The 15,707-nt window shown below is 39.2% G+C and overlaps 1 protein-coding gene across 3 annotated transcripts in view; it reads left to right on the forward strand.

Moving 5' to 3' along the window:
• The first annotated feature begins 628 nt into the window (after positions 1-628).
• Positions 629-15,707, forward strand: part of LOC136258763 (1-phosphatidylinositol 4,5-bisphosphate phosphodiesterase beta-4-like) — an 84,660-nt gene continuing 69,581 nt past the window's right edge. For all 3 annotated transcript variants that reach the window (XR_010702991.1, XM_066052121.1, XM_066052128.1), the window contains exons 1-4: positions 629-833; positions 7,350-7,433; positions 9,530-9,580; positions 10,817-11,062. Coding sequence is in view for 2 of the 3 variants with exons in the window: in XM_066052121.1 (XP_065908193.1) it covers positions 729-833; positions 7,350-7,433; positions 9,530-9,580; positions 10,817-11,062 (486 nt within the window). In the remaining variant the exon portion in view is untranslated. The remainder of the gene's footprint in view (positions 834-7,349; positions 7,434-9,529; positions 9,581-10,816; positions 11,063-15,707) is intronic.

Raw genomic sequence — 15,707 nt, forward strand, 5'->3', positions numbered from 1 at the left:
TCAATTTGTCCAATGCTGGGTAGCTAAACTGTCACGTGAATTTGTGAGGAACGTGGTTAGAGACAGCCTTATGGATTGCTTACTTAAATTCTTACCAAAGCTGTTCAACAGGTCTGGATTGTGGATCACTTGATCAGAAAGTACTGCAAAAGTACAGATCAAATGCATGGGGGTAGCTCACGGCAAAGCATAGCTACCATGTAACCATGAATTCAGTTTCATTACCAATTTATCAACAAACCGGCCTACGTATGTAACTTTAACATTTCATATGTTCATGGCAAATCAAGATAGCTCATACTACTTGCGGCTACATTACTAACACTTTACAGTGACCAGCGCTGAAGGTCTGACAGCAACATGTGCTGCAGCCTTAGGATTACCTAACCTAATTTCAAGGACTTAGACTTATTGACATGCAGTAGACCTCGCGGTAGATCAGGCCAGGCCTGGATCAGGCACTGCACGCAACTAGACAATCAGGGTTCCCACAGACGTTCAATAGTTTATCCTATCTTGTTACTAACTACCGCGTGATTAGTAAAACCATCCTTGTTGGCGTCATTTTATGGGTGCTGGGCTAGGTGGGCCGGCCGGTCTGTGTTTATATAGCTACCGCATCACTAACGTCACAATAGATACGCCTAGAGTTTATCGATCACATCGTCGTCGATTACCTGAGGTCTATATAACGAGTAGTGTGGACGATGCGGTGAGAGCTCTATCGGATGGCTAGTGAAACAGGTTTCAAAAACAAGCGCCGAGCACTTAAACCGGTTGTTCCTGAAATACTCACTGCTGGAACAACACTGTGGAGATGGGCCAGGGATGGAGTGAGTTCAAACTATGGTTGTATAGTACAGTACTGGTGAAACGCCTCCCGCTTCTCACATTCGTTGTTGCACACCCGACATCAGTTGCGGTACGGGCCTCTATGCCGAATCAGAGTCATTGTAGCTATTATTAAAATTCAAGATTGCACGTGATCATCTTGATTGAATTATGTATGATAATAGGTTTAAACTGGCTGTACCTGTACTTATAGTACAGTATATCATCAAACTGATCTTGGTAGCTATGTGGGAATGTCGAAATGTGGTTCCACATAGATTAGGCCATACCCCCTCCCCCCCCCCCCCCCCCCCGGATTGGAAACTAGTAAGCGCCACTGGACACAGGCTGGTTTCGCCATAGTATCTCAGTATGGTTTCGCACCCCCTTCAACAACAAGACAAGTTTCTCTGGGTGAACCAAGACTCACCACTGGTAAAGGGTTCTTTCTCAAGATGTTTTGGAAGCCAACAGCGAGTTTAGAGGTAAATTGGCTCTTTATTGTGCGAACGGTAGAAGCGAAACTGAACGTGAGATCAGATGGTTTGGACACGTTCAAGGAAAACACCGAAACCCTGTACACTACACCCTTCGCACTCAGACCATACCATGGAGCATTATTTGATGACTTCGTAGTATAAATTATGGAGCGATACTCACAAAGAGAATGTGCTTCCAGTTTTGCCAAGAAATACCTTTCCAAAAACCTGCCAAAGAAATTATGGGAAGGCATATTATTTAGCCGAGGTAATTCTTTATAGCATAGTTAACCTTGTGATACTTTCTTTTTCTACGCACAGCACTTAGTTTAGCCAAGAATGTGCTTCCAAAAAAGCATGTAGTCCGCCATTGTAAGCCTTCCGACCAAACATGACACGAAATAGTCAAACAAACCAAAACAATTATCATAACAACACCACAAGTCATTCTTGTAACAAAGTAAAGTCGTTAATGCCACCGTTCTGCTGTAATGGGATTAAATTTGTTGAGGCGTGAAACCAGCCTAAGGACACTGGTTCTTGTACATAGTCTATGGGTGTGCGGCGCAGTTTCCAATCCAGGGGGGTATATTATCTATGATTAGGCCACTCCAAATTAGCTATATTATTTGTTCCCATCCACCACCCACATCTGTTTACTGTCAGTACTAAAATGTTCCATTGTTTCAAGTTGACACAAATTCAACTTTAAAATGAAGCTACCGTACAAGGTTACAAGCTTATACATAAGCATACTTTTTATGCAATCTGTCATGGTGAATAATGGCTTTAAAAGCTACCAATCTTATAATAGAAATGGACTGCCCACCCGCATGCAAATATGCATAGCCTTTAATAATCACTGATTGGAGGAAATCTGATATTGTCCACTTTAGTATGGTAGACCTTCATGTGTACTAGGGATCATAGATGTTAGTACTTTCTCACCAAAAGAAGTTGACTGGAAACCAACTTCATAATGCCTTCTTGGAACTTGGTTAGGTGTAATCAAGCCAAAAAATAGACCCGATAAAATTGCTACGAAATTATGGAATTTTCTACTGACTGGTTAACTGTCTGATGCCTTCGGAGAATGCATAACTCAATAACGGATATGGCTATGGAGTCACTGTTGGATGCCACTCAGCCCAACAGATGCCTTTTGGCATATCTCAACACACAAGAATCAATTGGGCAAGGACTAGCCCTTGTCTTACTTTGTGTCCCATTCTTTTTTGTTGACAGTGCAAGGTGTCAATTCACAGTAGTGCTTTATGGCTTCCCTGTTTTTACTATCACAGGAATCATCCACATTCTCCATAGTAACTGGATTGATTGCAGAGATGCTTTTCATACTGCTTTATGTTCGGATTACAGCTACCTACAAACTGCAATACACATCACATATTGATAAACAGGTGTGACTCCGTGTATGCCTATTGACAGTAACACATAGTCCCGATAAGTGGACTATATGTTGCTATTATGTGAAGTCATACCCATTTATCAGTATGCATATTGCAGTTTGTATTAGGTAGTTATACATGAAACCATGTCCATTGCTGTCTATAGGCTTGTGTGGAGCAGCACCCACCAATTAACTGTTATTGTATGAATCATTATAGTATTGTCTTGTGGCAGTAAAGTTTCTTTTGTACACTTATCAGGAATGTATGGTACTGTTTGTAGGTGTAACTACAAACCTCAGAATAGTGTTCTGAAGTTTGTAGGTATGCATGAAGCCACATCCACTTATAGGAAATGTGTTTTGCTATCTGTAAACTTATGTGTAACCTTGTCCACTTAATTATAAATCTCACCAGTTAAATTATATTATGCTACCTGTTTACTTAACTGCTTGTGGAGTGCCAAAAATGTAGTTGATAGGTTAGAAACATTGACCCAGTTTCAACACTGGATGGGTGCACTGTAATGTATAATGAAAGGTATATAGGAATGGTGGTGATTAACGGCAAGGAATAGTTATATCACTTCTCTACTGTCTATTGAAGCACTTGTAACCAGAATCAAAAGCAATCAAAAGACTTTCCGCAGTGAATCAAGCAATCAAAATGTCTGTAGAACTTGTGAACACCTTTGCAGGCTAGCTTTTGCCACAAAAGAATTTACTAGGTTTTTACGTAATAAATGATAACTCTTTTGTAAATAAAATCAACTGATCAAGGTAAATTTCAGTGTTCAAAATTCTTATTCCCAGTTGAAAGTGTGTCTCAACTACAACTATACAAACAGCCAACATGATAACATATACCTAAATATTATAAAATGTTCAGTTCCAGAGATGCGCACACAGTAATTGGCTTGCAAGGACTGGCTATATTTAGCCAGATGGTCTGGTTATATATGATTACCACAGATGGTGTAATTTATCCCTTAGCATAACTAGAGCAATAGCCCATTTAATTTATAAAGCATTCAAAGTACAGGTCAGCACTACAGTATATATGGATGTGTGAGCTACATTGGTAGAGATGGAATGACCATGAATACATGATATATTTATACTGTAGAAAAAATTTACAAACTGAACTGTTTTGTTATAAAATCTGTTGTTGCTGACTAACAACAATTTAATCAAACAATACTAGGTATTTTGAATAGATCTTTGTTATAGTGTATCTCTTAGTCCATTGATTCTGGATCTATTGGTTTTATATCCCACTACTAACAAATACTTTTGTGGAAAATCATCAAAAATAAAATTAGAGTGTGATTCACTATGAAAGCTACCCAAAACCAGTAGGACCTCCCTAAAATGCCTATTGCTTACGTAGTGAATTGGTTATCACCCTTTAATGATATTCATTCTATAAAAGGTATTTCTACCAAGAAACAATTAGCAACTAGTTACGTAAGGGAGTACATGTACACATGGGTTCCCAATAATTAGGTAATGGTGTGCTGTTGAGTGGAGTGTGACATGCATGCAGTACAGGTACTCAACTGTCACTGTTTACTGTCCCAGAACTTTTTCATTCAAATTTCTTACTTGTCATGACAAAGACTATAGATTGGGAAACTATGCACTTTGGTGAACTGTACAATGTGAGAGGTATCAGACTTTATTGGCTTGATCACTAAACCTAAAAAGTACAATTATGAATTTTTCACCTCCAGGGTATCATTTTGTCGTAACTGAGAACTTCCTGTGTAAAAAGAGATACTTTAAATTTTGTGGAAGTGTTTCAGTTCCTAACTGTAACCATAAACAGCACTACAGTACGTAAAGTGTACTTTTGCAAGTTGTAATATCTGCTACTGCTGAAGTTCAATAATATTTTAGCCCAGGTGCTTCATTTTGTACCTCTATAAAATCAAAGTGAAAATATATCAAGTAGGAATGTATCAATCTAGTATCAGATTGGCAGCAGATTTGAACGATTTAAGCAAATCGGTACAATGTATATAAACTCTGATCATGATTCAATTCTAATCTCCCCCAACAACCGTGTATAACCCCATGTCTTCAAGCACACTGGTCATTTCTCTTCTCCATTTTGGCGGAATAGACTAAAATCTTTTCTGTATGAGAAGCCATGTAACTACACATGAGTTTGCAGCTGTATTCAGTGAAACTTACCCTCCAAGTTTTAGGAAACAAAGAGTAGTGTTGCACTAACACTTGGATACAATGCTACATCAACTTACAAGCCATTCAAACATGGAGTATGGGGTAATGCCTTAGTAGGAGACTGCATTAAAATATTTGTGGGTGTCCTATTGTCTGTTTTGAGGATACATCAATGATTATTAACTCCAGAAGTCTGTTTTCTTGTCTGACTCATTACCACACCTCGTAGTCAATAATAATATCACTGCTACTAATGTATCGCATAGAGGACCTGATACTTGAAAATTGGCTACCATGAAGAATGAAACTGATCAAATATATGACTATGTCAGGCCATGAATAGTTACAAAACTAAAGTGCTTACATAATATGTAACTGTTCCTTTCTGTGTGTGCATGTCTCCATAACTGGTATCATCAAGCTATCAAATAAAACAAATTATGCATTGTACATGAAATACCATCAATTACAGTATAGACTAATTATAATTGAAACAAGTGCAACTTATTTATACTTATAGAGAAATTCTTGGTTGCTTTATGAGGTAAAATTTAAAATAACTCCTTCATGGAATTTAGAAATGCCACTAATGTAATCAATATCATGTCACATTTTCTGTTCGTATAATATTATGTGAGATATAACACTCTTCCAAATTTGAAACATGTAGATCATATGAAGGAGGTTGGAGTGTGTGAATAGAAACTGTAGCTGTTATATGTATGAGAACAATGTGGTTGCCTTCGATTTGTGATACATAATAGTCTAATGATACCCTTAAGCCTCTTGTTTAATCAGGCCATTGTGTAGAGTATAGTTAGATCACCAGCCAATTTGAACATGGCAATCATTAATTTTACAAAATGACTTTTAAAAATCAACCATCTACACAGGTTTAAATGTACAGATTTGAGTCTGACTTACAGTATCATCTGTCACATTTCTAATTGTACTAAGTGGTTTGGATGTTATCCTGCTAACAATAATGTCAAGTATTTTATGGTAATGTGTGGGCATATTGTGACATGTGTGATAGAGTATATTGATCTGTATAACTTGTAAATTTAGTAAGTTTCGTATTTATCAACAGGATGATCTGATTAATAATTGCTCAAATATCAGCATGGTTTCTCTTGGGTTCTTCTTTAAAGCTGTTGTGCACACCTTTAAACTATTGTAGTAAAATTGTTTTATCCATGAATATGCTGCAAATGATTCAAATGTGTTATATTATTTATAAATGTCTAGTGGACCACATGCATACATGTTGCATGCAACCTTAGGTATATGTATAGTGTAACTGCTACAAATGTAAAACACTTCAATATGCCGTATGTGGCATTACAAATAAACTGTACTGTTTGAATCAGGGTACACTATTAAAGCCTATGATTTATCAACTAACATTGTCATCATGACTGCAGTAGTGCAAATCATTTTCTTTATTGGGGCAAGCCTGAGTGAGCCCCACGCTAGTAAATCAACAGTGTAATAGTCATGTTTACAATACAAAGCGGACACCTTACACATGCTTCCATTATGCTGTTAACTATTTCCTTATGCTGTTACTGCCATAAAAGTACACGTAATGATGATTCATATAATGGAAGAGGTAATGATGTAGATTACTGCCTTACCATATTAGCATTGTTTAAAGGAATATGCATTGAGCATGTCACGTCATGGAAAAATTAATGGAATGTGTATGTAGAGTGAACACTAATGGACGACATTAATTATATATAAGGAAAATCAGTGGGTAATTAATGAAGCACATTAAGGTGCTATGAAAATTTTTCTTAATCACAACATGAATTATTACTTCACTGGCCCAGTGAAACGATCAAAGTTTAACAGCTTTGCTAGTGCCATACTGCCACTTTAACATGCTATCTTAGCCCCACAATGCTGACATTATGCAATGGCGGATCCAGGATGGGGCATTTGGGGCAAATTCCCCCCCCCCCCCCCCCCCCCCTTCTGGAGGAGCCATGCAGCCATACTTTTGATTAAAATACTGAACTTTATGTCAGGCCAAGATCAGTTTATAAAACTCATGAAAATATGCACATTTTACTAGCATTTATTACAAATTCACCTGAAATTAAAGCAAAATGAAGTTAAACTAACTGTGAAATTGTCACCCAACACCTTCGTGCATACTAAGCACCTCTAAAAATAATTATCGTTTTGCAACATTCTGAGCCTTTTAAACAGCCTTTAAGACTTCACAGCCATCTGCAAAGGCCATAATGGCAAAAATCAACAGTGAGACACTACTAAGAAACGATTATTTGCTGCTTCAAAAATGCAGCAACTGTTTTTAAAACAAGATTATCTGGCTCTGCAACTACTAGCTTGTTTGTGCCCCTCCCCTTGCCAGCTTCTGGATCCGCCCCTATTATGCTCTCTAGTTTGGTGTTATTAGATGAATTACTTCACTACAGGGTGAGCAAGTAGCAGCAGTACCCCTTGTATTCAAAGTTGATCCTGATGGATTTTATTTGTATGCTCGTAGTGATGATAGCAAGGTTTGTGTAGATATTGTATGTGTTGAAAGAGATTTATGTTGTTTAACATTTCTTATGCTGGAATATTGCTGCTTTCAGCACTCACTCTGTGCACCCTTCCTAAAAATCACATGATAAACTGAGAAACACTGACAATCCTTAAAATAAAGACTATTTAGTCCCTGTGCTTGAGAACAGTTCCAGGGGTAGGCCATGTGTCTTCTGTAGCCTCCATTTACCTATCTAAATACATACATGTAAAATTATTCTTTTGCTAGAAATTACCTATTCCTTCTGCCTTATTATATTTGTGACCTGTGAACAAAATCTCAACCAGTTTGCATTCTAAAGTTAATGGCAATAAAATGACTAAAGCTCAACACTGGCTTATGCTACAGTATGCACACAAGTTTTACACCTACACATAAGTAAAACTTTATACAACCAAGCATACTGTGTGCCTTGCATTTTCCCATAGTGTTATTCAGTGGGATAGCTATACCACAAGCATTCTCATAGGGGTGCAGGATGGTAGGTTGTGGAATGGGCAATGAGTAGCATGTAAACATGGACAGAAAAAGCAATGAAAATCCAGAGGCCAGCATATAACCTTACAAGACCCATGGGTGTACTTAAATTGAGTAAAATACAATGACACGCAATCAAAGACAGTATTTTACCTGTCCCACCCCACTGGACTGGACAACAGCCATGCCAAGTCACCAGATCATCACTGCAGGTTACCAGAGGCTTGTATAAACTGGCGTCAGATAAGAAACAGTAGATATATATATATATATATTATAAGTAATGCATGGATTTTGCTATCATTATCTCAGTTTAAGTTGTGATGCAAACTAGTCAGGTTTTTATGCAGCCAATCACATTTATATGACACAAATCAGAGACAGTGACTTTGTTCCTACATGTTATTTTTATTATTAAAAGTTTTTGCATAGATTGTATTATTGTCTGGCTTCTTCCCAGATAATCTGGCTTCACACTGTAGTCATATTAATAAAACCACTGTGTTGGTTTAAACTGTGGAAATGTTTGTTGTAGCACCTCATAGGGACTTTTGTATTGTGGTCATCCATAATCTGGAAGCTAGTAAGTAGCCAGGATTTTTGAATGGGTTTTTTCAATAGCAGCACTGAGTTACTGATGCAGGAATCTGGACGCACAGCCTCCAGAGACCTTGAATATTTTAAATGGTTCAAAATTTAACAGATTGCCATATTTCATGCATAAATAGATACATTTGCAGTATATCTGCAGTATAACCCCTAAATGGGAAAGAGCTAGATAGTGGGACCACATGTCCACTGACAAAAGAGTAAATCGTAAACAGTCAAAACACAATTTTGATTTCTAATCACAATTCTTATACACCCAAAGTGATATAAATACAGGAAGTCTATCCCTAATAAAACTGTAAAATGCAATAAACTCAGTTTTACAATGCCTACATTTATAATGTTACAATGTCTGGACTAGAAATATTCTTTCCTCTATGAAAATGTAAGACCCTGAAATTCAACACTCTACAGGTGTATGTATCATTTTTGACAAAGAAGTTCCTTCTTGTATGTATACTGTTAATACATTGCATATTTATATGAATATTTTAGAGTATAATCAGTAGAGAATATCTGACTGCTCTATTACAGTATCTCTATATTTGAAAGAAATTTTCATTGGGCTCATGTCCCCTCTGTAGATAATTCCCTGAGAAATACATGTAAGTTTAATGTTACTATTAATTGTTGTGCGGTACTGGATTACTCACTACTATTGTGCTGCCAAACTAAACGGTGTGTTTATTTCCTGCTGTAAACTAAAAAATCTAAATTTCAAGGAGGGTTTCCAGAAACCCTTGAAACGTTACCTCCCTACCCTACTCCCCTGGAATGGGTCCAGTTCTAGAGTATTCTCATTTGTGTAAATAATTAAGACATACAGCACATCTCAAACAATGGGTTAATGAACCACACAGTATCAAATTTTTAGGTACAGTTTAATCATTTGATTATTGTGTGAATTGAATGTTTGTGGACTTTATATATAGCGGTAGATTTTATTGTTATATTAATGACATCATTAAATTATTGTTACAGGAGACATTGTTTTGGGATTTGTGTTTGATTAGTGATGTAAGAATAGCTGAGGTGAGTAGATGTATATATTTATGCATGTATGGACATGTATATGTGTGCAGTGGAACACTTGAATATATAATTGTATGTTCAAGGAGTTCAAGAACCGGGGGCGGCTCCAGTGGGGTTTCTTAGGTTTCCAAAAACTGGTCAAGCAGTTTAAAATGTTTTTTGCATTGAAGGTGTAACTAGATGTTCAGATCGAGATACTCTAATAGAGCAGTCAATCACTCTAATAAAGCAGTCACAGTATTCAGAGAAGCAGTGTAGCAAGCTATGTAGCTATAAATAAGGATTTTTATGTAGTTTGTCAGTGATATTAATACATAGGCAGCTATTCTCAGCAGGCGTGCAGTTATCTTTTTTGGTCTTCACTTCACCAATAGTCTAGCTAGTTTTGCTCCTGATCAGAAACCAGTTACAAAAAATCCTGGAGCCGCCTATGAGAACTCTATATCACCAGGCCAATATCACTACATGACCCATTACCCAGATATGACCTGGATGTGAACAATTTTATTACTAAAGTAGAGGCATGTGCATGCTGAAAACAGTAATCTATAGGCAAGCTTTAATTGTAGATCTCATAATATCCATGTATCCGGATGACTTATAGCACTGTTCATGGTGTATTAATGGTTCCACAATAACTGATCACTAAAAGTACATGTAGGAAGGACTATAATGATGGCTAATCTATCTGCTCTGAACTTTAGAGAGGTGTGGCCTGTAAATGTTCAACAATCAAATACTCTAATTGAACAGTCGATACTCTAATGGAAAAGATCATGTAATTTGATCAATAACTGCTTCCATCCTGTACTTTCATCTTCTTCAGAATACAATGATCCATTTTTTGGAAAACATCTTCAGACTCTTTCACTGTCAAGCAACATTCCATTATCTATGCACATGACCCAATGTAGAATCTGTGGATATTTTATGAGAAATTAGATGAGACACAGTTAAGCATGGCTCAGTTAACCTGACTTGGTTTCGACCCTGCTCTATAAGTATGTAGAGAAAATTTAGCAAATATTAAACATATAACCTACTTTAGTTTTGATTTATTTATTTTACAATTGAAATGATTTGGGTTTTGGAACTACGTAGCACAGTGTGTTGTTATTTTACTTGGGTAAAACCACAATGAGACCCATTTATATACATTTGTATTAATATGCAGGTGAACTGTGAATAATATCTTACACTCTATATGTAGTATCCATATTGTGTCCATACATACAGCATTCCTCCTGTGGAAGTGCACATGAAACAATGAGCAGAAAAGATAGCTCCAGTATAAGGAACAGACTTAGTATACTGGAAACTATTGTTAAGGAGAGTGTAGTCAAGAGAGACCACAGTAATGATGATGATGATGATGATGATGACGATGGGAATGATTCCTTTTTAGACTTGGTATACAGGAGGGATGGGATTACTGACCTGGAGTTTATCACATTGATAGCTCAGAATTCTGAGGTTGCTGGTGTAAGTGTCTTAATGCTGAGCATATGTTGATTGTGAACTGTATACAGTATATAATTATTATATCAAAACACACATTAACATCTTATTGTATTAGTTAAGCTTACCCAAGCTCAGGTGCATGATTGGCCTAATTTGGGAAAATATTGGGCAGCCCAGAACATGGCTGAGTGAAGTGCCTGACCAAGTTAGTGCACAGCATTCTGCATTAATGACGTGATCTCGTCACCAGAGCTATTAAGTAGCAAGCATCATTCTGGTCAAGCAGCATCACTGCGCCCTGTTAGTCCTGGGTTCCCGGGTGTATGCATGTATGTCCACAATGTTTTCGGCATGATGGGCTGCTATTCAACTGATAGAGCTGGACAGAATCTGCGACTCCAATACTTTCGTCTGTGCCTTGAGTTGAGTGCGCACATGCATAGCTATAAATAGTAACGCTGCATGGTACACGTGACCCATTGTCCCCCCTTTACCTCCCGTAACGGTCGATGATGTTAATTTTTTTTTTACAAAGTAAACAACATTTAACATCTTATTGTATTAGTTAAGCTTACCAAAGCTCAGGTGCAGGATTGGCCTAATTTGGGAAAATATTGGGCAGCCCAGAACGTGGCTGAGTGAAGTGCCTGACCAAGTTAGTGCACAGCATTCTGCATTAATGACGTGATCTCGTCACCATAGCTATTAAGTAGCGAGCATCATTCTGGTCAAGCAGCATCACTACGCCCAATTTTACCAAACTCAAAGTTATGCACACACAATAACCACATTGCACACGCAGATGGGTTAGGATCCCCACATGTAATAAGCTAAATGCAGCATCACACACATAATGAGCATGTCAAGTAGTACACATACATTGAGCATGACAAGCGTTACACATACAACGAGCATATCAATTAATACACATACAACAAGCATATCAAGCAGTGCACATACAACGAACATATCAAGCAATGCACACACAACAAGCCTATCGAGCAATACACCGAGCATGTCGAGCAGTACACATACACTGAGTATGATGAGCAATACACATACACCGAGCATGATGAGCAGTACACATGTCGAGCAGTACACATACACTGAGCATGTCGAGCAGTTCACATACACTGAGCATGATGAGCAGTACACATACACTAAGCATGATGAGCAGTACACATGTTGAGCAATACACATACACTGAGCATGATGAGCAGTACACATGTCGAGCAATACACATACACTGATCATGATGAGCAATACACATACACTGAGCATGATGAGCAGTACACGTGTCGAGCAATACACATACACTGAGCATGATGAGCAGTACACATGTCGACCAATACACATACACTGAGCATGATGAGCAGTACACATGTTGAGCAATACACATACACTGAGCATGATGAGCAGTACACATGTCGAGCAATACACATACACTGATCATGATGAGCAATACACATACACTGAGCATGATGAGCAGTACACGTGTCGAGCAATACACATACACTGAGCATGATGAGCAGTACACATGTCGACCAATACACATACACTGAGCATGATGAGCAGTACACATGTCGACCAATACACATACACTGAGCATGACGAGCAGTACACATACAACGAGCATATCGAGCAGTACACATACAACGAGCTTATCGAGCAGTACACATACACTGAGCGTGATGAGCCGCATACATACACTGAACACGACAAGCAGGACACATACAACGAGCATATTGAGCAGTACGCATACAACGAGCCTATCGAGCAGTACACATACACTGAGCATGATGAGCAGTAGACATACGAGCCTATCTAGCAGTACACATACAATGAGCATGTCAAGCAGTATGAACATATTGAGCAATGCACTGCGCATGACAAGTAGCAGACCAACAACCAACATATCAAGACACACAGTGAGCATACAGTGAGCATATAGAGCAGTACACATACAATATTGAGCAGTACACATATACGATGAGCATATCTAGCAGTACGATGAGCATATCTAGTAGTATGATGAGCATATCTAGCAGTACACATAAGCTGAACATGTTGAGCAGTATACACACAATGAGCCACACATACAGAATGAGCCTATCTAGCAGCAAACATACAGAATGAGCATATCAAGCAGTACACATACAACAAGCAGGGCTAACATACCATTATGAGGAACTGAGATTAACCTTCAGAGGCTGCTTTACTCCCACTGGAAATGTTGGTATGGGAAAGGAGTGCTGGTACTGATTGTAACATCTTTGGAGAGGGGTGTATGTACAGTTGGTAAGCATTGCTGCTCCATCTCCCAAGGACTTTGATGAGCCAATCTGGTATGCCTGCTACAGCAGCAGTGGTTGCTGCACCACTTCTAAAACTGTGACTACAGTAGTTCTGCTGGCTGTAGCTCGTGTCCTGCAGAAGGCTACGAATGGCGTTTGTGAGCTGCTGTCTGTTTAATGGGGAAAATCTGTCCCTTTAAAAACTGGTGAATTGTCCTGGGGTTGGAGGACTGCCTCAACATATAGCTGTAGTGCTCTGACAGGGTAGGTGGATGCGCCACTAGCGTGAATGGTGATTGTATGGCCACAACGGAAGGGGTCTGTCTTAGACTGCTCAACGAAAATTGTATACTTATTGCCAACCAGTTGCACATGTTGCCAGGTTAGGGATGGGGTTGCAAATCCACTGGCTCTCAAGAACCCATAATAAGCCATGGTAAATGCTACCCAGAGCAGATGTTTCTCAAGGGGAGAGAAAGAAGAGTCAACGTGGAGTCGTGATTTTAATGTTTGGAGGACGCTGATGGTAATGAGTAGGCGGGTGCGAGTTGATATGCCTTGTAACCTCTTGATTCCTGTGCAGAGCAGGTGAAGCAGTTCATCTTTTGTAGGGTCTTCAAAGCCTCTCTCTAGGGATGCCGGCAAGGTATACTTTGATGGTTTTATACGATACCTGGCAAGCCATATAGCAGCAGAAATATCGTAAGGTGAGTAATGAGGCTGGGAAGGCTACAGTAGCGTATTGAGCACAGAATTGATGAAGTTATTATTATTATTATTATTATTATTATTATTATTATCAAATTTACCACAATGGAAGGCATACACAAAAGGCAAAGCCTGTACAAGGTGTCAGCCACAAAAACGAACACCAGTTACCAAAATGAAGTGCCTTAACTCCAGTTTGGTATGTTCTCCTGGTTGATGCAGCAACCCCTAAGGATTGATAGTGGCTGAGGAGTCCCTTAAGAGCTGGATCGGCCATGCACGGATGGTATCTGGGTTGTTGGCTGCTTCTGGGGCAAGTTGGAGAAAACATTGCACCTGGAAATGGGAGAGAGCATCAGCAATGCAATTGTTAGTGCCTCAATGTGAGTATATAACTATGATAATATGTATGTTGTGTTGTGCTGCACAGAAATAAAGCATGCGGACAAGGGCCATAACTTGCGAGCAAACTGTGGAACCTTTTTTCCAAATGTCTACAACTGCTTGGTTGTCACAATACACTAATACTTTCTTTCGAGTGGCCCCAAGTGTTGACTGCTGATGCTATGGTAAAGAGCTCCTTCCATGCAATGTCTCTGCCTATTTTGTCAGGTGACCAGTCTGCTTGGATCCAACATCCAGACCAGTAAGCCCCCCAGCCAAGGGTGCCGGAAGCGTCCGTATACAGAGACATTGATGGGGAAGTGGACCAGCTGCTCTCTAGGATGTATGATGTTCCACTCCAGGTAGGGAGAAAGGCCAGCCACCAATCGAGATCTAAGTGTGCATCTGTACATAAGCGGAGGCAGTGATGCATTCGTGATACTGTGCAGCTAAGGTTTATCAAGCGGCAGAGGAAGATTCTACCAGCTGAGATTACTTTGCATGCGAAGGACAGCTTTCCTACTAGGGAAAGTAGTTGATATTTGGTGCATTTGTCCTTTCGCCTAAGCGACTGAATTGATAAAATGAGGTCTGCCTTTCTTTCTGGTGAGATACCAGCAGTCATCCCCTCAGTATCTATGACAATCCCCAGAAATGTGAGTCTGGTTGAGGGTCCATCAATTTTAGAGGTCTTAACAGGAGCATTGATGGTTGTGCAGAGTGAAATCATTGCTTGTAGGTTGTGTGAGCATTCTGTTGAGCCAGGTGAGCCAGCAGTAAAGAAATTGTCCAGATAATGTAGAACATGGTGCACACCATGGTTGTGTTGGAGGGACCAGTGAATAACATCAGCTAGTTGGTTAAAGAGGAAAGGGGCAGATCAGAGGCCAAATGGGAGAGAGGTATCGATGTAAAATTGGTCACGCCATTTAATTTCAAGGAGGTTCCAGTCCTGTGGTCTCACCGAGATAAGACGGAACGCATTCTTGAGATCTATCTTGGCCATTAAAGCACCCCTTCCTAATGTGGATACTATTGCAAATGCATCATCCACCGAGCAGTAAGATAGTGTATAGTCCTGCAAATTGATGGAGTCACTGATGCTGGATCCATAAGGAGCAGATAGGTGGTAAATTGCATGGTAGCCCCCATCGCGCCTGGGGACCAAGCCCAGTCCTGAACAATGAAAGTTGGGAAGTGGAGGGGTTCTGAAAGGACCCAAAATGCGACCTGCTTGACACTCTGCGGCTATCTAGTATGTCTGGTTGCTGGTATGCGGA

This window comes from Dysidea avara, chromosome 1 (assembly GCF_963678975.1).
Source record: "Dysidea avara chromosome 1, odDysAvar1.4, whole genome shotgun sequence".
NCBI lineage: Eukaryota > Metazoa > Porifera > Demospongiae > Dictyoceratida > Dysideidae > Dysidea > Dysidea avara.